The sequence below is a fragment of the Haemaphysalis longicornis genome, unplaced genomic scaffold (genome assembly GCF_048455015.1).
Source record: "Haemaphysalis longicornis isolate Haplotype H1 unplaced genomic scaffold, Haemaphysalis longicornis Haplotype H1 scaffold_2, whole genome shotgun sequence".
Classification (NCBI taxonomy): Eukaryota; Metazoa; Arthropoda; class Arachnida; order Ixodida; family Ixodidae; genus Haemaphysalis; species Haemaphysalis longicornis.
Window position 1 is genome coordinate 201,385,926 of NW_027526295.1, and position 24,608 is coordinate 201,410,533.

At 48.2% G+C, this 24,608-nt stretch overlaps 1 protein-coding gene across 2 annotated transcripts in view; it reads right to left on the bottom strand.

The window, feature by feature from the left end:
• Positions 1-24,608, bottom strand: part of Ctrip (E3 ubiquitin-protein ligase ctrip) — a 60,303-nt gene that overhangs the window by 6,596 nt on the left and 29,099 nt on the right. For both annotated transcript variants that reach the window (XM_077699114.1, XM_077699113.1), the window contains exons 18-29: positions 23,978-24,160; positions 21,319-21,429; positions 20,573-20,650; positions 19,817-19,948; positions 19,066-19,125; positions 16,729-16,931; positions 16,500-16,657; positions 15,904-16,055; positions 15,538-15,680; positions 14,470-14,623; positions 7,317-7,415; positions 5,935-6,043 (exon numbers count right to left, since the gene is read on the bottom strand). In XM_077699114.1, the coding sequence (XP_077555240.1) occupies positions 5,935-6,043; positions 7,317-7,415; positions 14,470-14,623; positions 15,538-15,680; positions 15,904-16,055; positions 16,500-16,657; positions 16,729-16,931; positions 19,066-19,125; positions 19,817-19,948; positions 20,573-20,650; positions 21,319-21,429; positions 23,978-24,160 (1,582 nt within the window). The remainder of the gene's footprint in view (positions 1-5,934; positions 6,044-7,316; positions 7,416-14,469; positions 14,624-15,537; positions 15,681-15,903; positions 16,056-16,499; positions 16,658-16,728; positions 16,932-19,065; positions 19,126-19,816; positions 19,949-20,572; positions 20,651-21,318; positions 21,430-23,977; positions 24,161-24,608) is intronic.

Consider the following 24,608-nt stretch of genomic DNA (forward strand, 5'->3'; position numbering starts at 1 on the left):
TGTACAAACAAACCAAGTAAAGAAAGGCACATTCTTCCATTCACAAACGTGTCCTGGCTTCGTTTCAACTAAGCGAACGAATTGCGACCAAGCAATTTTTTTTAAAGGGGCCCTGAAAGGCATTTTGAGCACACTAAATGAACTAGCGCAATCGTTAGATAGGGTCGTCAACATCATCTGTGCCAAGTATTACTCTTTTACGCGCAGCGGAAAGCTCACACTTTTGTTGCAAAGTTTGTCGCTTTTTTCTCACCCTTCCCTTCGTGTTTTTGGACGCCGCCATCTTCACATGTCTACATCATCGATTCCCATATGTTCGTCATGAGCTAGACATCCTGCTATTGGGCGGCTTTTTCACGCACTTCCGGCAAAGAGATGAGTCGTCTGCACAGCATCGGCTCGCCCGCTGATCCGCCAGCGGAGTGCCGGAGTGTTGGACATTTTACGACAAACGAAACAAGTGTAAACAAACGCTTAACCGTTTGTATTGAATGCAACACGGCCATAGCACGACATGGATTTTATGTTACATGAGTACGTACCATAAAGAAAGCCCCGTGACACTTATTTGGTGCAATCGCAGAGAACGTTTTGAGCCGAATGCCAGGGTTTGACGCGTACATTTTATTCAACTTCAAAACAATCCAGAGATGCGTTTCGAACGAACGCAACGTCACAACATGCGTTGAAAGTCTGAACCGCGATTGACAGACGATGGGTTGCCTCCTCCTGCCCGTCGTAAATTCGGCACTCACCTCACACCCGGTTTGCGTGGACGAACAGCAAGTCACAACTCTGGCGCGCAAGCGAGAAGGCTTTTAGCCAGGCACACTACACATACCCCATGCGAGGTTGAGTCGTACGTCGTTCGAGAAAGATAATCCAGACCATGGGAAGCACTATCCACCCGCAGAAGTACAATGTCGCATTTCATCGCGAAACGAACGCGTCCACAACACACAGGAGGCGATGCACACACACACACAGCTTCGGTCACTGCATTGGCTTAGCTGCAAGCTTCGTTCGGACAATCAGCGATGCTACGACGATACAGAGCTGCGTGAGGACGACGTGCTAACCACTTCACGTATTTAAAAACACAGGGGCAAAGAACTAGGTTAATCGGAAGCAAAAAATATGTCCTCCATTATAGTGCCTGAAATATACTGGCTAGTGTGCCGAGGGCGGGCTCCAGCCGGGCGCCGGGAGCGATGTACGCGGCCGGCTGCAGCTTGGGGCGCTGCCGTGCGGGAGTGTGCGCGTTCGTTCGGCCCGAGCAGATCGCGCGGTTACCTCCGAGCTGCGGCGCAGACGGCAGCGGCAGAACTTTCCATTCCCGCTTGCGACGAAAGCGAGCGAATGCGACGGAAATTTGTCCCGACCATCGACCATTCGACAAAAACGATCGTCGCGCGACAAAGCGACGGAATTCCTGCCGCTTTCACTCGCTTTCGTCGCAAGTGCGAACGGGCCTTTATGCGCAATCACATAAAACAAGCTCTTGCTTATCGCCTGAGCATACGGTTTATATCTGACTACGTTACACTGTGCTTGCCAGTGTATTTAAACGATGTCACTAGGTTTGAAACGTACGCGCTCGGCGTGCAGCTTTGTAAACGCAAGCGGCCTCACATACGCACGCTATTTTGCTGCTAATAGAGTTTTAGTACAGCGTTTGTGGCCTTTGCATACGCTAAACGCTAAATTTTTGCATCCCGCTACGTAAACACTGCGAGGGGAGTTTTAGTAGAGCGGTAGAGCGTCTAATCAGTTTTGCGTAGCGACACACTAATGCATACGGCGCCATCTGTCAAATGTTTTCCGAAATGTCTCGCCGGCTCATCTGCTATCGGAGTGCCGGAGTGTTTGGACATTTTACGACTATCCAAACAAGTGCAAACATACGCTTTCCCGTCAGTGTTGAATGCAACACATGGGTGCAGCTTGTCAGAACACGGGTCCTCGCTGATCGAGTGCGGCGTTGGTTTGCTCTGCGCCTTCCCGTTCATCGCCGCTGATAAAGCGATCCAATCCGGCGCGTTTTGTGCACGGGTTCTGTGTCGGTTTAAAATGTCCTTTTTCACATGCCGCCGGTAGTAGGAATTACAACCGCTGCAAAATAACACCCGGCACGAGCGGGGTCACATCTGAGACCGCGCTTTTTGGATAAACAGTGCGCGGTGCACCAAAGGGAACGAGCGCACGATTCTCCCCGCGCGGCTGCGAATTCGCCGCCGATACCAACGGCAGCTACGTACACCGCGAAAGGACAAGGCCAGGCCGCACACATGCGGCCAGGTCCTTCGTTCACTTTTCCAGCCTTTAGAGGAGTGTCCATGGGGTCAACAAAGATGAAAAAGCCGAAAGAGCTGGCCCGTAGCAGACGGCAGTCTGTGGGAGCGCAATAGCGGAAGTTCGTCACCGCTGAGGAGCGGAGCATCATGGGAGGGGAGGCCAACAGCGAAGAAACAGTTGAAAGGAGGAGGAAATACGGCGCGACGATAATGCGCGGTTTTTGATTTACGATTTCTCAGCTAATACTCATCGCTTTAACAAAATTCTTGCAGGAGGAGATTGCTAATACATTGCTTTATTTGGTTACATGTACATCCATGCATCGGCGGAAGGCATTTCAGGACCCCTTTAACCTCCTTGATTGCGACGACGCACCGGAGGCCGGCGGACGAAACGCTGGGCCGACTGACTCTGTCGGCCGGGGCGCCGTGCAGTAGCGCAGCCGTGGCGCAGCCAATTGCCAGCTCATCCCCTCCTGACGTCACACGAAAACGCCACAGAAAATGGGCGAGCGTAAAGAGAGGAGGACAGCGTTTTCGAATTAGTTTTTCTACTAAATAAAATCGCGTAAACGCGCCTAGAGTGGTCGAAACATGGCCTGGGGACTCCAGACTACAATTTGCGCTAGTAATCCCGCAATGTTTACATATCACTTCAGTGTCCCTTTAAGGGGGGACGTGGGGATCGGAGTGAACTTTTTTGTTTTTTGGCGTAGAGTGATGAAATTTGGCAGCCACACTGGAAAACACTCCAAACAATGAAATTTAAAATTTCATGTTGATACCTTCAGTAGTTATTGTGCTACAGAGGTTTACATGTTGCCCGCTCGTGGAAAGCCTAGCAAGGTATTGTCCCATGCTAGAAAGTTTTGAATAATTTTCAATTGTAGTCAAAAGAACACTACATGGCAAAACAGTCTTAAAATTTTTTTTACACCATTTTTTTTTACAGAAAAGAATTTCACTTGTACCCTGTAGGACACAATTGACCTAGCCGGAAACTACACATTAAAAAATAACTAGGCCCTAAAATGAAAATCCGAGACTATGTTGCCCTGCAGAACTCTTCAAGGATCGAAATAAAACAGACAGGGTCAAAATCCGCCCAGTGGTTGCCATTCTATTTCCACGAGCAACGAAGAACTCGTAAAATGCCCTTTTGAGAAAACAGCTCTTGAAGTTTATGATGACTTCACAATTTTCGAACTGCACCAGCTGCATAGTCCTTGCTGTCCTTGCTTGGGGACAACCTCACAGACCTTTGCCCTTTGATTTGCTGCATCTGGGATGGCTTCCTGGCTCATTGGAGGTTATTATGTGCAGGCCTTCCAATGGCAGAAGCACCAGGTTTACGCCTAGTGTACCAAAAAGTTTACTATGGGCTACTAGGTATTCTAGTTCAGGCGAAACAGCCATTCTTACTGCAATGCCCAAATAACGTAACGTGCCATCAAGATTATCGAATTGCAAAATGCTGCAACCTCAACACGCATTTTTTTAATCATTCAAACGCCGGACATAATATTTTGTAATCCCAGACGGCATTGTACGAACGAGCGTAGAGCCACGGCAAAAGTCACCCAATGCGAGGTGACTGATCATTGCACCCCAACAACCCTTCCCTCAAAATTCATGACGCGCACGTTCACCACGATCGTAATTCAAGTAACGTTGCTATGCATAGCCCCCTCTCGTTTGAAATTAAATTTCGCTTCGCAAGCACAAATTATTACTTGCGTGCAATCAGTCCCACCACCGGGCGCAGCCTGAACACAGCGCAACATCGGAGCGCGGGCCGCAACATGACAGTTCCATTCCCGAAGCTCGCAAGCTCGCTGTGAAACAGCAATAACTCAGCGTTTTATAACATCGCAATGAGTCCAAAAGCTCACTTCACGAACTCCAATTGTAGACGCACGCACTGCGTTTCCCACGGTGAAGCCGCGGGCACGTTTCCGATGAGTCTTTCGAGCCGCGCACTCCCGTAATCTGAAGCCCGATCTCACGCATTATCGCCGTGATAACAATAATGTCACTGAACAGAACCGCAACGTATGAAACCCCTAAACGGGAACTGAGCTGACTGCGAACTAGAGGAAAAAACATTATCGAAACGGACCGCGTGCGAACTGCGCATCAGCCGAACCGCCCGGCGGCCATCTTGTTGTTGCCATGGCAACACCCAATCGAGAGAGCCATTTTAGCAAACGCGGCCGGATAGTCAACCGCGTGTTAGAATCTATAGGTTACTTCGTTTCACTGCCTCTAGTTTTCTGCCGTTTGTGCGTTTGTGAGTGAGCGACGATGAAAGCAGCGACTGGAAAGTGGAAGTTGAAGACTCGGCCGATCTAACGCGACCAAGATGGCGCCACTCGGTGCCGTCGTTCCGGAGATACAGCGCTGCGAAAATTGCCGTGTTTTCATCATTTTTCGGATATGTTTTGTCACCTCAGCTGACATAAATATTTTTCTTTGGCACTTCGCAATCGTTTTCAGCGGGTAAACTTTGTAAACGCATAGATTATAAAACGTGCAATCCGAAAATGTGACTTCCGAAAAAAAGATTTTTTGGACACTTTTTGCCATCTGATCCCCGCGTCACCCCTTCATTAACTTTCATGCTCCAGCCTTTGAACGAGTCTTTGAACCTGGCGCTCAAAGATAATGTTTGAAGGCTGTACGCAGAGTGGATTGCAAGCCCGCTACCGTCGTTGGAGATGCTGTGCAGCTGGATATCGTAATCGTGGGGAATGATCGCCGCAGACATTGTCATCAAAAGCTTTAAGACGGGCACATCAAATGCTTTGGATGCGACTGAAGACCACTCAGTGCGGGATGGAGACGAGGCCTCTGAAGGCAACGTGGAATACGGAGGCGACGATGAGGCAATGGGCAGCGATGTTCACATTTGAGTACCCATCTACCAATCACGGGGTAGTTAAGGTGGGCGGCGGATGGCCGCAACGAATGAAGTTTTGTGCTTTGTGCCTATGTCGACCCTGTACTTTTATTAAGACGTTAGGTCCTGCTTGGAAATGGCGTGGTTATGCAGAACACCTATTCAAATCTCAATTAGTCTTGTTTTTACCCCTCAAAATTTTTTTCCCTGCATAATTATCGTACCCCCTTACTTTACAGTGTGTTTTCCAGAAAAAAAAAGTGCGAGGATTACGCAAATACGGTACTTACAGAGACCAATTTTTTCTCTTTATTTTGCACATTGTAACGTTGTGACAGAACAGATGGCACAAACCATGGTTGATGATGGGGTGATGTATTTACAAGATAATACTATACAAGCGGCCATGACAGAGCCCTCATAGGCTGCACCCCGCATGCATCACCTTCCTCAGTGATGTGTGAGCATAGCGCTTAGCGACACTGTTCACTTTTTATGCGGCAGTATCTCTCAAACTACATCCCTGAGCCAGCCACCCTTTCCACCCCTTTGCTGCATGTCTTCATGGAGCCAGTTCAACAGCAGCAATCCAACATACAACCTAACGGCGGCAATGCCTCCCCAACGTGCAGCCACATACCACCCTGCACTGTGCGGAAACAGTCACATTCCATCCCATGCCAGCAAACATGCACACACCACTTTTCGAGTCGAAAACGCTGTTCTGCGTGCCTCTCTCACCTTTGAGGACGGAGACTGTCTCCCCTCTCCACATGTCCAGGTCTGCCCGCTGAAGCTCCCTGGAGACCAGTGCATAGAACTCCAGTGTGGGGCCAAGACCACTACCAACCTGCATAATATGCACAGTGGTTTGCACATTAGCCACTACTACGCACATGCCCATACAGTGTGGGAATCGTGGAGAACCGCGGCCCGCGATCCCGAGCCGGCGCACACTTCGGCAAAGACGCGCTGCGCTGAAACCGGTCCGGTGCTCCACTGGTTCGTCGGCACCCTCCGAGAGATGGCACCACCGGTCCATGCGGGGCATGGGTGTGCGGGTGGCGCGAAAGTGTGCGTGCGGAAGAGGGAGCCGGTCCGGAGGTCCGGGCTGGTGAACATCGGTAAAACAGCACGGCGGCGGTGGTGGATACCGTGTATCTCAGGTGGGAACTGTTTGTCTTGCGCCATGAGTGCCTGCCTCCCGTTCGCGATCACGACGAGGACGGCTTGATTCGTGAACGCCGTCGAGCCTTGTGCTCGCATGCTTTGGGAGGTCTCAAATAAACGGCTGTGCTTCGGCACTTACTGTCTACTGTGTTCTCATATCGGCAAACCTCGCTAGGCTGCCGTAGGTTCGGGAGCCCATAAAGGTTGACACACCGGGAGCTAGCGCGGTGGCCTACACCGGAGTGCTGGCTAGGTCACCCCCAAGAACCCCCACATATTCCCCAACAGCCAGCGACAAAAAGAAGCTCTTGTGCATGAGCTCTAACTGCAAGCGTACACCCAATTATTGACACACTAGCATGCACACACACTGCTGAAACAACATGAAGCCAAAAATCACCCCTGTTATTTTAATATGACCCTGTGCACAGATGGCATTTGAAACTGATTGGTTTCATCCTCTTTCAATATCAAATTCTTCACCGGCGGGAATTCGCATGCTAGGATTCCCTGAACACTTGATTTATAATGAGTTTTATTGTGCTCGATACCTGTTTTATCCCCTTTCAATATCAGTTTCTTCACCGGTGGGAATTTCCATTATAGAATTCCCTAAACACTTGATCTGTAGCAAGTTTTGTTGTACTCAATACCTGTTAGTAATTTTTAAAAGGCAATATGTGCGATACAAAAATTTTGGAGTGCACTTTTGAACAATACATTTGACCCTCAAAGGGGTAAACAAACCATTTACACTAATGCAAGAAACCACTGCTGAAAGAAACAGTCCAAAATACACAACCGTACTAATCAGCTAACTTCAGTCACTCCAAGCAGCCTGCCTCTGAGTAGCTGTCCTTTTGGGTGGCAAAACACAAGGCTCAATGTAGCCAGCAAGAGCACCCAGTTAGGTTGCGGTGGTACAAGACCGACCGAGGCAGTGTGGTGCTCACCTCATTCTCGTACTGAATTTCAAGCAGCGCCCTCGAGCTGCCCAGGTCTTGCATGACTACCTCTGCCTGCTTCAGAAGGTCATCTCGTGCAACCGTCCTCTGTTCAGGGAAAGAGAAAAAAGGGGAGGGGAGCTTAGCACGCTGGGTCCAGGCCAACAGCATTCCTACCAGTCTACCAACAAGCAAGCCCTTTATAATGACATCTGGGCTTCCATGCAGATCTTAAAAATTCGACAGAGTGAGCTGCCAATGAGTGTTCCAAGCATTTGCGTTCTTCTGTTCTGCTTACACTGTCTTGCCACCTTAAGAAATCAGACAGTTTGGTGTCTGAATAAACCACGCATCATTCATCTATTTGTTGCCCCTACATGGTTGAGAAATGGAAGAACAAGAGCCACACACACACACACACAAAAAAAAGACATGATTATGGTACTCTATACGCCTCGAGCTTCGCGATCGCTGCGCCGCCTGCCGCCGCTTCTCCGCGGCGTTGACGGGATTTGCGCTGCGTGGCTCATAGGGGCTCGTGCAGTGTTTGGGCTCTGTTTCGCTTCTTTTCGCCTTTCCGCGCCCTAAAACAAACTTGTTATGGTGACGTCTACAGGCAAAGAGTACGTTAGGTCACTTAAAAAGCAGCTGCGTCTTCGTAGAGTACGCGATCGCCTCCAAGAGCTACCCGGGGACGCGGTTCTGCGCGCTTCGTCGCCGCTCTTCCGTGCATCGGCGGCGGCAGCAACATATCACCCATGTCTCCTCCAGAACATCAGGCACAAATGAATTCTACTGTCACCTCATTTAGATTTGATGCTGGCACAATGAGAGGTTGGCTTCATTTTGCAGCGTAGACAACGAATGCGGCTTCGTTTAAAATATATACGTCGCAGAAAAATATGCTTCGGGGATGTGATTACCCATTCGTGGACAATACCTTATGCCTTTTATAAGAATATAAACCATGGGAAAATGTTAAGTATATTCCAAGCCTGTGCGTAGTTAAATATCTGCCCCCACAAGTGCGGAATTAAGAAACATAATAGCTCTAACGGAAATGAAAAAAAAGAAACAGTGCAGCTTCTGACATGATAAATACGTTCGTCGAAACTTAAGCCAGGTAGGGTTCAATAGACCAACTATACGCGAAATGCACTGCTATTTTGCGAGACATCGGCGGGGGGGGGGGGGGGGGGGGGGCGGTGTAGGGGAGGGGGACGTTGTGTACAAATGCGGAGCGGAATCCAGCATTGAACGTTTTAGTAATCCCACACACAAATTTCGCGTTCACTTACCTTTCGTTTTTCTACTTCAACGAAGAGCTGATCGTACGGCGCACGCATTTTTGGAAGTATACAGGGTAGCCTGGTCAAAAAGCGATGAAAGGTGTCGTTGGAAGAGTGTGGTACGTGTTAAGGCCCTCTGATTTCAGTTTCTGCTTTATTCTGCAGGCTCCCTGTGCCATATGACGATATTTCGAAAAAGCATTTAGTCGCGGACGCAGATTATATTCTAAGCCAGTCTCCGCGCTGCTAGCAGAGGATATATGAAGCAGATGAATGTTTGCGGGCGCTCACTTCACGACAAGACGACTCTATCGTGTGCTGATCCCCGAGTATTATTATGCATTATCCATCGTACTTTTGTTGAATATTCCCGAAATTAACACAGACTGGCTTGTAAATGGTGGTGATCAATATCACAGGTATAATATTGGCAAACGTAACGTAAGTGGCGTGCTGTAAGGTATGAGTGCTCCGCTGATTATGTAAGCGCACAAAACCGATTTAAATCGTAGTGTATAGCCGTAGCATGAACACCTGAGTAAGCGGTGGTTACGGAGACACGGGTAGTAAATTCAGGTCAGTGTAACTACAATCGGCCCCATCATACGCCGGTTCCGCGACGCTGGCCTGTGACACACACCTGGCGCTTATACAGACCGAATATACCACACTTAGATCGCGCCAGAAACATTTACACTGTCGTAAACATACCCCATTTGCGAACAGAGTGACTGCTCCACATAAACAAGGATTTCAAACGCCTGCAAACGGTAAATCTCAGTCGTGAAGGTGCCGCTAAAGCAGCGGCGGCACTGGGTAGCGGGGCGCGGACTCCCACGGCTGCTTTCAAAACGGGCCGCTAGGGGGATTTCAGTGGCGCCCCTACAGGCCGCGCTCGAGGCGTATAATGTGCCATTTGTGCACAGGGTAAACTAGTCTTCTGGGTGACGGCGCATACCCTCTGCACCACATGAAGTGATTGCCGCATCAGCGAATCCACAAAGGAGCGCGATATACAATTAAACCCTTTTATAAAAGATACGTACCAAGAAGAAATCTTATATGAGGGATCTCTCACAATAGGGTACCACATTTTCACTTGCTATCATTCCCTAGTTCAATGTGGGCACCGTATGACCGAAATAAGCTCAAAAGTACCCTACAGCACGTTGCCAAAGGTCCATTCTGGTTTATCTTTTGCCCCCAGAATTTATGAAATAGTTCTCAATATTTGTTTGCTTCGTGACCGCATTTACACTGTTTTACAACAGCTCCTGCAAGCTTTCTATTCTTTCACTGTTTGTGGAAGGTGAATCTAAGATGTCAAGTTCACAAGCGTGATGAACAGCCGGAGCGCACAGCTTCTTCCACTGTGTGCTCTGGCTATTCATCATGCTTGCAGGACTCAACATTTGCAATGCTTCTTGAATGGGAGCTATACGATTTGGAGAGCTCAAAGCACACTCCCGGCATTCTTGGCTAGCGCAGAAGCCCGCATGCAAAGTCACACTCGCACACATGGTGGTAAGCTTTAACCACTTCTGTACATTGCATTTCCATTGTCAGAGCTTCTTGTCGCTTCATAGCTGACTGAACCACTGTGGGTTTGCTGAAGTTATAATAAATAGCGACTGCGGGCGTCTGTCGTCACCTCTGATTCCACAATGGACACAATTGCAGTTAGTGACTGGTGGCAGAGCATCTAAAGTTAAGATGTCTGTTACAAGCGAGACTGTGGAGGAAAATTCAACGATAACTTGTCCTTTATAACCATCTTCTACATCTGATGTCTGTCATAAAAGAGGTAAATTTAATGGTCCATGTGGGTGAACAGTGCCTCTTATACGCCTCGAGCTTTGCGATCGCTGCGCCGCCTGCCGCCGCTTCTCCGCCGCATTCACAGGATTAGCGCTGCGCGGCTGTTTTTTGATTCTCTTTTGCTTCTTTTTGCCCTTCCGCGCCCTAAAAAACTTATGGTGACGTCTGTAAGTAAATAGTACGTTTAGGGCACTTCAAAAGCCGCTGCGTCTTGGTAGAGTGCTCAAACGCCAACAATAGCTATCCGGGAACGCGGTCCTGCGCCCTTCTTGGCCGCTGTTACGGGCGTCGGCGATGGCCGCAGCATACCACCGCTGTCACCTCCGAATACGTGCGGCACAAGTGAATTTTATTGCAGCCTTGTTTAGACCTGATACTGGCACAGTGAGAGGTGTGTTTCGTTTTGCAGCGTGGACAACGAATGCGGCCTCGTTTCGAATATATACGTCGTAGAAAAATATAATTTGGGGATGTGATTACCAGGGGTGAGACAGCTGGATGTGATTTGGGAGCAGTTTTTGGAGCAGCGAAATCTCGATTTTGGAGCAGAAGAACCTTGACTTGGAGCAGAAAAACGACATTTATTATGTCCCCTTACGAGCCTAAAAAAAATCAAATTTTTGGCAACTCACGGGCGAAAAGTGCACTTTTTAGTCGGTTTTGAATTTACATAACACTGAAACAGCCTTTCAATATAGTTTTTTTCTACCCGAGTATCACAAGGTGCGAACTGCACTACCTTTTTACTATACTATTATATCCATTTTTTAAATTCTTAGGCTCTATGCATAGATAGCGTGGAGTTCCATTGAAAATATCGAATTGACAGACTAAGCAATCGTAAGGCATTTTTATTATAATGTGAATGCCGAAATTGTTATTTTTGTAATCCCAGACTCATCTTTACGCACAACCGTAGAGCCACGGCAAAAGTTGTGCAAAGCAAGGTGACAGTCATCGCACCCCACCAGCCCTCCCATTTCAATCCCCAAGGTGCACGTTCACTACGATCATAAGCTGAGTAACGTTGGTATGTTTAGCCACCTCCCTTTTGGCATTAAATTTCACTTCACATAGATGAACCATTATTACTAGCGTGCAATACTAGCCCATCCAGCTATCGGGCCGCCCCTTCTGCAGCGTTGGTCGTCCCATTCCCGTCGCTCGCAAGTTCGCTGTGAAAGGCAGCAATAACTCAGTGTTTTATAAGACCGCAATGAGTCCGAAATTTCACTTCAAGCACGCTCAGCGCCTCACACTCAAGGCCGAAACATGGGGAATTCGCGGGCGCTATGTTGTTTTCGATTAACTTCCCGTCTTTTGAGCCGCGCAACTTCCCGCAAAGCTCAAACGACTAAATGTAAACCCAGCCACCCCCATAACTAAAACCAAGGAACAAATCAACGAAGACTGCTCTGCCCGAACCGCAAGGAACAGCTTCCCCTAGCGGCCATGTTTTCACATCTTCACACCAACCAAGATGGCGGCGGCCAGTAATGTCATTCCGGAGATACGGTGCTCCAAAAATTCCAGTTTTTTTCATCAACTTGCACAAGCGGTTTGACGCCTCAGTACACAAAATTATTTTTTCTACAGGACTTTGCAGTGGCTTTCGATGGGAAAATTTTAAAACCGCACGGAATGTAACATGTGGAACCCGACATTGTGACTTTCGAAAAAAACTATTCTATCTCGGGGACAATTTTATGCGGGCTTTTTATGGAGTAATCAATCATCGCCTTGGCGGTGTTGGAAAATTATGCTGCCAGTAAGCATTTTCCCCCACTGAAACTGACGGGAGAATTAAATTCCTTGGCTCTCAGACTGTTTGGGTGCAGTTTGGTGCAATTTTTGCAATTTTCAAGCTTTTGGAGCAGACTGGCGCAGGAAAACAAATTTGTATCAAATCTGCGCAATATGCGCAGCTGTCTCACCCCTGGATTACCCAATACCTGATAATAACTTGTGCCTTTTACAAGAATATAAGCCACGCGAAAATGCTCAGTATATTCCAAGGCTATGCGTCGTGAAAGATGTGCACTCTTGCATGCCTTATAGCAAGAACCAAGAAAAGTTAATTAAACCATGAAAAAATAAATGGTCTGCAAGTCCGGAAGAAACAGTTAAGCCGGGTAGGACTCACGAGACCAACTAGTGTACGAAATGGGGAGGGGGGGGGGGAGGGGGACGCTTAACTATATCGTTGTGTACCAATGCGGAGCGAAATAAAAGAATGAACGTTTTAGTAATCACACACACAAGCTACGCGTCCACCTTACTCTAGTTTTTAGACTTCAACGAACAGCTGATCACTCGGCGGACAAATTTTTTGAGGTATACAAGTTCACAACTGATAAAAGGTGCTGTTAGAAGAGTGGGATATCTGATAAGGCCCTCTGATTTCCGTTTGTGCTAGATTCTGCAGGCTCCTTGCGTCATATGACTATGCTTCGAAGAAACGTTTAGTCGTGGAGTGGACGCGCATTACTCTAGAAGCCCTTCTCCGCGATACTCGCGGAGGATATATGTAGCATTGCCGGCTTTCAGCTCACGACAAGACGCCCCAGCATTATATTTTAGATGCGACGCATCTCTTGCTCTGAGGCATGTCCCTCCTGCGTTGGTGTAGCCCGGCGTCTGCACGCCAGCTGCGCATGCGCGACTCTCCTCCCGTCTTCTCTGCGACAGCTGTGCGCGCAACGCTCTCACTCCGTCTCATTATCATAAACAACAGCTGTGTGCGCGCGCTTCACTCGCTTCGTTCGCTTCGCGAAGCTCCCATCGCGCAAGTGTGCGCATGCGCGACTCTCCTCCGTTGTCTCTTCTCCTTAAGCGCTGTGAATATAAAGCGGGTATCGCGCTGCGGCGGTTCAGTCAGCGCTCGCTCTCGTTCGACTTCGCGTCACTTTGCTTGACGACTGCGTGCTTGACTTGATTCTTCCGATGAAGACGTGATGGAAGTGACGGCCCCTTCAGCGAGTGGTGTGACACAATCCAATACCAACGTCACTCCAAACGAACCCCCCGATGCGTCGCATCACACCAGGGTTGCCTTGCGGGAAGATGGGCATAATTTTTGTTGTGCGCTGATCCCGGGTATAATTTTAGATTATCCATCGTACTTATTTCGTAGAATGTTCGTGAAATTTATGTCGAGGGTAGTGATCAATATCTGAGGCATGATATTGGCAAGCATAATTGGCGTGCTGTCAGGTATGAGTGCTCCGTTAGGTTACACAAGCGCACAAAACTGATTTACATCGCAGTGTACAGCCAGCATGACCATTTGAGGAAACTAAGCTTACGGAGACACTGTTAGCAAATTTCAGGCCAATGGAATCACAATCATCTCCATACGCATATCCCAGTTTCGCGATGCCGACCTGTGATGCACGCCTGGCGCCTGTACAGACTGAATGTACCAGACTAAGATCACGTCAGACACATTTACAGTCTCGTAAATGTGCCACATTTGCGAACAGAGTGACTGATCGACATAAATATGCATTTCCAGCGCCTACAAACGGTAAACCTCAATCGTGAACGGGCCCCGAAAGCAGCGGCGACAGTGGGGAGCGGGCCGGAGACTCCCGCGGCTGCTTTCGAAACGGGCCGCTAGGGGGATTTCAGTGTCGCCCCTACAGGCCGTGCTCGAAGCGTATATCCGACTGTCTATCACATCCATGCCTCTTGAACTGCACTCTGGCGTGGTCTAATAGCACACTGTTGCGGGAGACGTCTCGTGAACTTTCATCTTCCTCTTGCCAGCTCCCTCTATCTTTAGTGGCCTCCCCGTTCTCTCTTATCTCGTAGCACGTTACCACTGGAAAGAATGTCTCGTGCCACCTCGGCATACCACTTCCCCCTCACACTTTTGCCAAGCTTTCTGTGGTTGTTCTAGCTCATTTGTTTTCGGTATTTCCTTCGTTCCCTCAGTTACAATGAGGGACGACGGCTCCGTGAAACCACAGGAGCGGGCGCTCAAGTGCTGCGCACTGAAAACGCGCAAATCAAAACAAACAGCAGACCTATTGTGTCCCCCCAGGTGACATTACCTTGCGGCGGTCTAGCCGGGGTGTGACCCTTTCACTGTTGTCCGAACCAGAGAGGTCAGGGGTCATGTCTAGTAGCCTCTGCAGAGCTCGATCCCGGTCAAATGACGTTGTGTAGAAGAGCAGGTGGCGGGTCTCAAATGGAAACAGGAACGGACTGCAAGAGAGAGAAAAAGGAATCATCTTTGTATTGCACCACACTCAGATGCAAGTTTGCACAGGCTCCAAAAGTGCTAAACATGCGAGGCTGCCAGCAAATGCAAGAGTTGGCATCCTGTTTCACAACTATAGGAAAACATTAAAACCTCTCCTTCGGCACCAATTTATTCTTTGATAAAATACCGTATTTAGAAAGATTTTGAGCATGCCTTCATTAACCATGGCACTGATGCTAGGATGTGGTGCTTGGAACTAAAAAACTGCAAATGCTTTTTCTGATCAACAAGTGATTGAAATAAATGGAAAGAGCATTTAAAACTATGGAATTCTTAAAATGAGAATAAAAACGTTACCAATATACAACCACGAAAGCCGGAACAACAGGCAAGCAAACCTTAGCAGCTTCTACTACAGTGGAATCCCAATAACACGACTTTCAAGGGACTGCACAAAAGCCTCGTATTACCGGGGTGCCGTATGAGCATGCCGCCGTAGTAGACAGTCTGACGCGACAGGGGTGGCTAAGAACTTATTTAAATTACTATATCTTGCGCGTTGTTGTGCAATTTATGCACCCCTAGCTGAAATCTCAAGTTCGTTAAAAAAAAAAAAAAAAAAAACAGCCTATCTTGCCATAAAAAATATACAAGAAATTTTTTTTAAATAGGGCAATACGACCCCTGCAGAGACATTTTCGAAAGAATGTGGTGCTTGGCATCGTCTATTGGCTCTGCGGGCACTGCAAAAAGCCCAAACCACTTGGCAAGCACGCCTTTGGTAACGTGTTGTGCACGAGAGACAGGTCGCCATTGCCACACAAGCGAACAGCCCCCAAAATTGCCCATACAGCTGTTAGGCAGCCAAATACAGCCCAGCCCCATCCTTCCCTTTCATGCCAGAGTGTGCACTTACCAAGCGTACGCGACCTGGGTGAGCCACGATGGGATGTTGCCAGTCATGATGGCTAGTGGATCCTGGAGCTGCCTGTTTGCTTTGGCTGTCAGCTTGCTGTTTACAAACTCAGATCTTGGGACGGCAGGCAGGTATGAGTGAAGCTGGAAGAAGACGATAAGGGTACACCACTACTGATTACTGGCTCCCCCGTAAAAAAACACGACTTGTATAAGAACTCCCTGACAAAGTGACCAAGACGCTGCTTGTGCGCTCAAATGTGTGTGCTTAGAAGGATAGCCACTAGAAGCAAATACTTGACGCATGTACTACACTAAATGCCACCGGCTCAAACCTGGAAGCAGGGGAGAGGAGGACGGCGCTCACCTCGTAGAGGTGTCCCCAGTGCTGGGACAGGGCGTAGACAACCCTGAGCAGGGCAATCACAGGCAGGGATGGGTCCTGGATGGTAACCGACTCCGGCAGTGTGGCGCTGAGGTACTGGTGCAGGAGAGAGACCGTTTCGGGGACAGTGCCCTCTGCACACGGGGAAGAGCCGGGGGACGGGAGGGAATGAGCACCACACACACATCTCCCAGCAATTCTTCTGTTTCTAAAAGGGACTGCGGATGTTGAAAAAAAGGCTTTTAGGCAGCTCAACGAGTTCTGTGGGAGCAATGGTGCACAGATGCAGGAACAAGCAGCACAAAAGGACGGTTGGTGAATAGCCACAATAAGGCACATGCCCTCCTGCCTGTATCCAATACCTATTGTTCTTTTGGAGGGCAGTCTCCCCATGCTAACCTTGAAGGGAATGAGTAATATACAGAAGGGCACACTAGCCTGCAGTAATGTACAACCCCCTCATAAGGAGCAACACATTCTAAAGGCTGCACTTGCACCACAAACATCCTGCGACAACTTCCTGGCAAACTGCTGAAGAGAAAAAATTTCCCCAGAGAGGAAGAATCCAGGCCCCTCACCGTTCCAGAGATCATCTTTCTTTTTGGCAGCAGACTTGGAGCCCGAGGAGCTCTTGTTTCGGCGACTAGAAAGGCTCGGGGCTGACGACGCCTGGCCCGCTCGGCCCGACGAACTGGAAGCTGCCCCGCTGCGGTCATCTTCGGGCACGGGCCGGTACCTGCCCAAGAGGGAAAGTCAGCATTGGCACTTTCCCGGGGACCCACCGGGGTGCGTTTCAGAGTGCCTCACCAGATGGTGTGTGTGTGGACCCAGATGTTGGCGTAGCCCATGGGGTTCTCCGAGTCGGTGTCGGTCTCCTGTCCGTCGGGGGGGCTGGTGCCGCTGTACTGACGGATGGCCTGGTACACCGTCATGCCATAGGGCAGTGGGTGGTCCCCAATGAGGAACTGCAGCTTGTGCCGCGCCTGGCCCTGGTTGATCATCATGGCCGCCTGCACAAGAACCACACGGAGGCACCACCCATAAGCACCTTGTGCCAGCAACACGAAACTGAATGCCTTTTAATCAAGAAGAGAAGAGCACTGTACTTTTGCATTGATAACATCCTTTGGTGTGGAACACAGATTTATAAACGAAAGCATTGATTGATTGTAGGGTTTAACGCGCCGACACAACGCAGGCGATGAGGCGCGCCGTAGTGGAGGGCTCCAGATTAATTTTGACCACCTGGGGATCTTAACGTTCGCCGAAATCTCGTACACACGGGCGTTTTTGCTTATCGCCTCCATTAGAAAAGCGGCCACCACAGCCGGAAATTGAACCCGTGACCTCATGCTCAGCAGCGCAATGCCTTAGCCACTGAGCCACTGCGGCGGGTCTTACCGATTCATGAATGTACAGGAATACAGTATTCACGTTCAATTGAATGCTTGTCCCTGCGTGGACGGCCAACTAGCACTGCTGCCAAGGTTGCAGCCATCAACGATGTAAATCGCTTCGGACTCCATAGCAGTGCGGTACATACTGCCGTGTAAGCATGCTATGAAATGCATAACAGCCAATGAATTAGGAGCTGTTTCACTGCCCCGACAGATGCTTGACACCGCCTTCTCTCAATGAGCTATTCAATGCTTTTGCAAACGTTGGCCACTAGACCTCTGTGGGTTAAAGGGACACTAAAGGGTGGAAACAAGTTGGCATGTATCGATGGATTACGGTGCCGAGAATCGAAACACACCATTCTCGCCACCAGCAGTTGTTTAATAAAAAATGCCAGAAACATCAAAACAGGCGTCAACGCCCTGTACACTTTCGGGTACTACATTTTGTGACGTCGCAAAAGTTGTGAATGGCGAGAGCTCATTGGAGAAGCATCTATAAATGTTTTCCTCAAATAAAAAGTTCCAAGTGGTTGAGCACATGAAATAAATATTAACCAAAACTTTCCGTGAGCTGATCTAATTTAAAAAACACGGACTACAGTTCTTATACATTGCGAGTCCATAACCTACCACGGTGAACACCTGAGCTTCTGCATGCAATATCCTCGGCAGGAAGCGGCAAAAGGAATGAGATGCACTGCAAATGGTTGTAATTTATGTTTGGGCTCGGTGGAGGCTCAGCATAGCAATAAATAGACATGTAAACATCACAAATCACACAAGTTTGTGAAGTTCACTTCACAAACTGCTGTCAGAAGCGTGCGCACCGCGTTTTACCCTCCAAGGTCTGGCGATGGTAGAGTAACGCGCACCACGGAGCCATCGATGACCTCCACTCTCCTCCTTTCGAGCCACGCAACTTCCCCTAATCTGGCTCGTGATCTCAGGCACTCCCACCCCCGTAACGTCCGTGTGGATTACCACAGAAGAAAATGACTGAACAGAAACGTAGCCGAGCGAAGCAGCGAAAATGACAAACGCGCACTACAGAGTCCAAGCGGCCGCCATCTTGCGTTGCCGCCGCGACACCAAATCAGGAGGGTCATTTTAGCGTGCCCCAACCGGAGGGCCAATAGCGTTTCAGCATATTTTCTAGCTTCGTTTGTGCGTTGTCCTCTTTCTGCTGTTTGTGTGTTTGTGAATGAACAAAGATAAAAGAGACGAGCGCTCGGCTGATCAAAGGATACCAAAATGGCTGCGCCCGGTGGCACCGTTGCGGAGATACAGCGCTCCAAAAATTGCCGGTTTTTTTCGCCCTTTCGCGCTGATATTTTGTCACCGTGCCTGGCAAAAGTATTTTTTTATGCCACTTTGCGACGCTTCTATTAAAGCCGAATATGCGGCTTTCAAAAAAAAAAAAAAAAAAAAACGATGGTTTTGTCCTTTTTCCGAAGTTGAAAGCCATGCTCCACCTTAAAATATTCCAATGTGAAGTGGCAATACTCTTTTCACCTACAGCTCGAAAGAGAATTTAAGTTTTTAAATAGACAAATGTTGACGGTGTGGTTTTGCTATTTCCATGGCAGGCAGTAAGCAAGGACCACAAACCAAATTCCACAGTTACCAATGACCATGGCTGGAACAGTTGCACAACCAGCTTAACGCCAAGACTTTCTGTCCAGGACTTTTTATGGGAATATGGACTAAAGAAGAAGAAAGCCGTGAACTGCCATCAATAACGCACCATGGTGTCATCAATGTCCTCGTCGGAATTCTCCTCATCACTGCCGCCATCGTCTTCATCCTGCACATATAAAAGAAGGGAAATATTTATGCAAAGAACTAGTTACCCCTGAGCAAACAGACATTTTGCATTTCCACATAATTGTACCAAGCTACCATAAAAAACCCCGCACATCTAATATGAGGATTCTTTTGTAGACAAATTCTTCACTTTGTATTGCGTTCATTCAAGTGAGAATGCCATACAATCCTACACAGCTCTGGTTTCGGTGACACTGAACGGCCATCGGCATTACCATGAGATTTTGAATAGTTGAGTCATCTGTGGCAATGCTGCCGTGCACGATATCAGGACCATAAAAGAACTGCTCAATTCATTTCAAAGGGTCACTTACTTTACACTGTATTTTGTGTCGGTTTCCCTTATGCGAGCGTGTTCACGAAAACATCTCGTGAAGTGAATAAAATTAAAAATGCAAACGAAAAAAGTGCACCTTTTCAAGAAAGCATACCTAATACGTAGCAGGTTTCCCAGCATGGTTTTATTATTGTTAACTCTAAGAAAAATGCACACCCCCAAACTTCCAAGTCATGCAAGTTAGACAAATAAGTGGTGAACAGTGAGGTTGCTTGAAGTGGGAATTTTATGTGCGCGGCACTGCCTACTGCTTCCCAGTTTCGCTTTGCCCAGCTCCTCTGCCACACAGAAATGAAAAGGACAACAAAGAAGAAGAAGAGAGAAAGCAGCTGACCCGTATCCGTCCGTAGCCCCTGATGACCAGGTACCGCTCGATGGCCTGAACAAGTGCCAGGGGGTCTATTTTCACAGGGCCCCCTCGCCACTGCCGTAGATTGGAACAGGATGGATGCCTCTGGAGATTGCACTGCACAGTCGGATCGGGAGGCAACACACACACACACACCGTCCGTCAGAAGGCACGCCTCATATTGTGAAACGACAGAGAAGAGAGGTGGGGCTACTTTCAGAAGAAAAGCTGGGTGGTCGGCAAGGTAAACTCTATAGGTGGTATTCACTGAAAAGTTTAGCGGTCAATTTCTTCGCTTGGCAACATTGGAAAAGGCCACAGACATGGCGCGGATTGTGCCACTGTGCGCGCAGGCAAAAAGAAAAAAAAAAAAAAAAAACGGCAGGCGTTGTCTGCTCCGTTTCAACCCAATTCTCAACGGTGGTGTCAACAGAGACGTTATTAATCGTACTCGCATTGGACTCGAGGCAATATTTTGCATTCGGTGGGGTAGAGTTTAGAACGTCCAACACAAATCATGTGCTTAGCATGGACAAGTACCCCCATCCTGCGGAGCCCGACGTAACCAGTGACAGCGTACTCACATGGTTGTCTGCATGCGTGCCTCACCAGTGAATACAAGCTACACTACAAAAACGAATGTGGCCGATGTAGACGCTGGGAAGCTGTAATGTGTACTCTCCTCTGGGTGCCAGCTGAACAACACTGGCCACAAGTAGTCAGGGGTGACGCATCGCATACCTTGAGCTGGTGGGTGTTGAAAAACTTGAGCGCGGAGGTGCCTCGGCCACCGCCCACAGCACCAGGAAGATCATGCACCTGCGGGAGAAGGGTACATGCACTTGAAGGGAATCAAGCCAAGGCAAAATGCCGCCCTCACTCAGTCTGTATTTCGAGGCAAGATTCTAGAAGAGCTCTGTGAGCTCGAGTCATCGCACGGCTGGTGCGACCCCCAGGCGCCCCGAAGCTGCACTCGCACGAGGAAGACCGCACCCTTCCCGGCTTCCCACCCTGCATAACCTGTCAAGCCTTTTCAAGGACAAGCAGTGGTGTTGACTTCCTTGAGAGTGTGAACAGCTTTTGCTTTGGCTGAACAAATGGCTCTCTGCTCTCATGGAAAACGTCAAAAACGGTAATATTTTGCTCTTTGGGATGTCAGGGAAGGCACCTAGATGGCTCCATTGCTAGGTTTGTGGCTGGCTGTGGGGGGGCCAGCAACTGAACATTTCTTTCATTACTTCAGGATGAACAGACAATGTGGCAGTATACTGCTTTTTTTTTTTTTGATCAATAGCAGAGTTGTCCCTCCCTCCCCCTTTTTCTGCATCACTTCTTTCCAAAACAAAGTAGGAAAGAAAACCTAATGCCCTGGTTGAGGCGCTCAGTTCATAATCCAAGGTGAAGATATGTTTCCTACCAAAAACCAGGCTCGCTATTTAACACCCCTCCCCCTGCAAACAACTGCCCCAGTGTTCTGTGAGCCCCACCTTGACAGGAAACTGCTCGAGCTGGCTGACGCAGGCATTCAGCTTTTGCACCAGGGCACTCAGCGGGCCTGGCGAGGGAATCACGTGGTCATACACCACATCCGGGTTGTACTGCAACAAAAGGCAGGGAGGATTGTAAGGCAGAATCCAACGGTGCTTGGCTTGAGTCACAGAGTCACACGCTATTACCACGCAGGCATCCACAGATAAGGATTCCTGGATCCTTAGAGAAAAGCAACTATGCTGTGCAAGTAGTTGGAGTGCGTTTCGCATTACCCCCAAGATTCGCTTTACTGCGACAACACTTCTCACACTGTGGTGCACTCTTCACAGGCAAATCAGTGATAGGAGGCTGGAGAGCCAGCCAGCCAGACAGGCTTTTCGTAATCAGGATTACCAGGTGAGAGATGCCTCATGTTAGGAAGCATGCCCCTGATAACCGAGACATCATTGCGGCAGAATAATGAGCTCACAAAGTGAATAGGTCCACTGAGCATAGCATTTATGGGTCTATTCTAGCTTCTGTATGCCAACTACAGGAGCTGTTAATGAATGTTTTTTTTTTTTTTCCAGCGATACTGAGGTTGAAGTTTCTAAAAGTGTGCGAATAGTGAATGCCCAGCTCAAATCAAATTTAAATCGCACAGTATGAAGAATTTGAAATCAATAATAATATTAGGAAAAAATTTCCTTTCACTCTTTCGTTATCACGCCTATGCAAATCAATCACGGTGATCGATGCTTTATATCACTGACTTCAACATGTAGTTGTTTCCCATGCCCCTACATGCTTCAGTGGTTAGTCTAGGCACTGCACTTTTAGAATCAGTTTAAATTTTCCCGTTTCTGCGGCACTGAGATTTTTGATGGCATTTGTTTCGGAGCTGAGGTGCGTGTGCTTTTTGCCAAAGGGGCGTGGATGCTGCGCTTGACAAAAAAGCATGCTGCTCGTAGTTATGCTGCACTACCATCAAATTTTCTTGATCAAAAGGCTCCCAGCAAGTCAAATGCCAAATTATGTCGTCAGCTTTGTAATCTGACAGCGTTTGGAGCACACAATTACCTGAAAATGACACCAGCTATTCACTAGCGAGCTTTGGTTCGGAGAAAGGGTAGCTTTATTCTGCCAAAGCTCATTTCTGAAGGTTCCCCACATGCCTGACAAGTGAACCTCGAATTCTCAGCCAGTTTCCAGCAGTTTCGGTTTCATTTTTGCACTGTGAAATTCGTATTTGGTACTACTACGCAGTTACCCGTCTTCAAGCCAATCTGCCATGGCACCTCCATTGCCTGCGATGGTTCCTCGAAAAAAGCACGCTGCTTGCGATTTCACTTCAGCCACACTTTACTTCAGCAATAACTTTAGCTAAAAGTCAAAAGATAACAGCAAGTCGTCGGATATCAGTTCTGACAAGAAGAGAGCTTCCAATCAGCTTTGTACACTGCCAGCTGTTCACCTACCAGTTTAGTTTCTGTAGCAGGGCATTTCCGTGGGCCTAGTATCACTTCTCACTAGAACTGTCTATTCTGAAATATTCTCCAACAGGCTTGATATTGTTTCTTTTCGAAAATGTTAAGTGGCGTTGCAATGCAGGAAGCTCCTAGTGCTGAACTCTATTTGTCGTGCGACAGCTGCTCGTTGAAAGCTTGCTGGGCACAATTCTAGTGCATCACACATTATTCCTGCAAGCAGGGTTACCATAACGAGTCAGATGATGATAATAAATGCAAGTGAAAGGTCTGACAGACAAGTGATGATAAACTAACACTGAACGTCAACAAGCATCCACCACCGAATTTTGTTTTCAACTCCAAGCGGATTTCTTCGCATCGCTTGCTTGCCCTGAATCTTGTGCTAGCCGTAGTTATTGACAAGGTGTTGTTACGTCATGTGGGGACTAACTGGAGCCTCTAATAACGTCCAACCATCAGCTCTCTTCCACAGAACCATCCAAAATTGCGCATTTTAAAATGGACGTTGGGCTTCACTACATGGTGTGGGCACCGCACGTGCTAACATTTTTTTTTTATATTCGACAAATTGTTCTGTGCAACTGAATTCTTGAATTTTTTTTCTGGGATGGCTTTTTGAAATGTTTAGCTACAAAATGTATATTTCAAATTTTTTCTACTGCTGGTGGTTTGTTGTACAAAACTTCTTTTTTCTTCAATGTCTAAAAAAACTTTGAATTTGGCAAATTTTTTTGCCACCATCATTTATGAAAACATTATTAAAATTGGTGTTGTTGGAAAGGGCACTGAATCCCCTGCAATTCATGTCACTGCAATATGTGCCTAACCAATGTTGTATTTATCACAAAAAGACGTTTTCTTGGACCCCCAAAAATTGGTCAATTTCCTGTGGTAACGAAAGAGTTATATAATAGAAACCAAGCCTGAATTCCCGTTTCTATATTTGCACCTTCAATAAAGAGTGTACTAAGAATGCCGTGTTATACCGTAGAACTACAAATTTATTTTGGATGACATACACACCCGTGTAAATGGGATCGTGATGAGTCAGGTATGTTTTCACCGAGTTTCCCTCAGTTGTATTCTACGCAAATGAAACTCTTTGCTTTCTTGCCTCGTGTGTGCAAGTCTGTGCTCCTGCAGGTACAAGGCCTCAGAATTGTGGGCCAGCCCTGGTCATCCTCACCTGTGGGGTGTGCAGGAACACCTGGAGGAAGGTGCGCAGCCGGTCGTCCCGGTGGCAGTTGGCCGTGGTGAGGAAGCTCAGCAGCCGGCTCACCAGGCCGCTGTGGATCACCTCGAAGGACGACACGTCCCCTTCCAGCAGCACCGCCCGGATCTCCTGCAGGGCCTGCAGGCCGTGGTCCGTCTGCACGTGACCCCGCAGCTCAGGTTAGAGGCACAAGTCGGAATGACTGCAATGGGCTCCTTTCTCGTCACTGGCTCTGCAAAATGTCTGTCGCTCACACCGTGCTATCGGGCACACTTGTGTGCTGTACAGAACCAGCCTCACTGACACCTCCGAACAACAAGTCAAGAAACAAGGGCGTTACCATGGAAAGGAAACGATACAATAAGAAAAAGCTGTGACAGGGAATGTGGGATGCGAGACCCTTCCCTCTATTTCGAGAGCACAGAGCACTTCAGCTTCAGCCAACACCAGTATCGCCCCAAGGGACACGCGACACTTTGCCCTACCACAGTAAACCAGCCTTTAAAAAAAAAAAAAAAAGAAGATGAATGAGAAGCGTTTACTTTCAGAATGCACTAATTCCCTGCTGCACATACATGAACATTTACTGGCTCAGATTACTGCA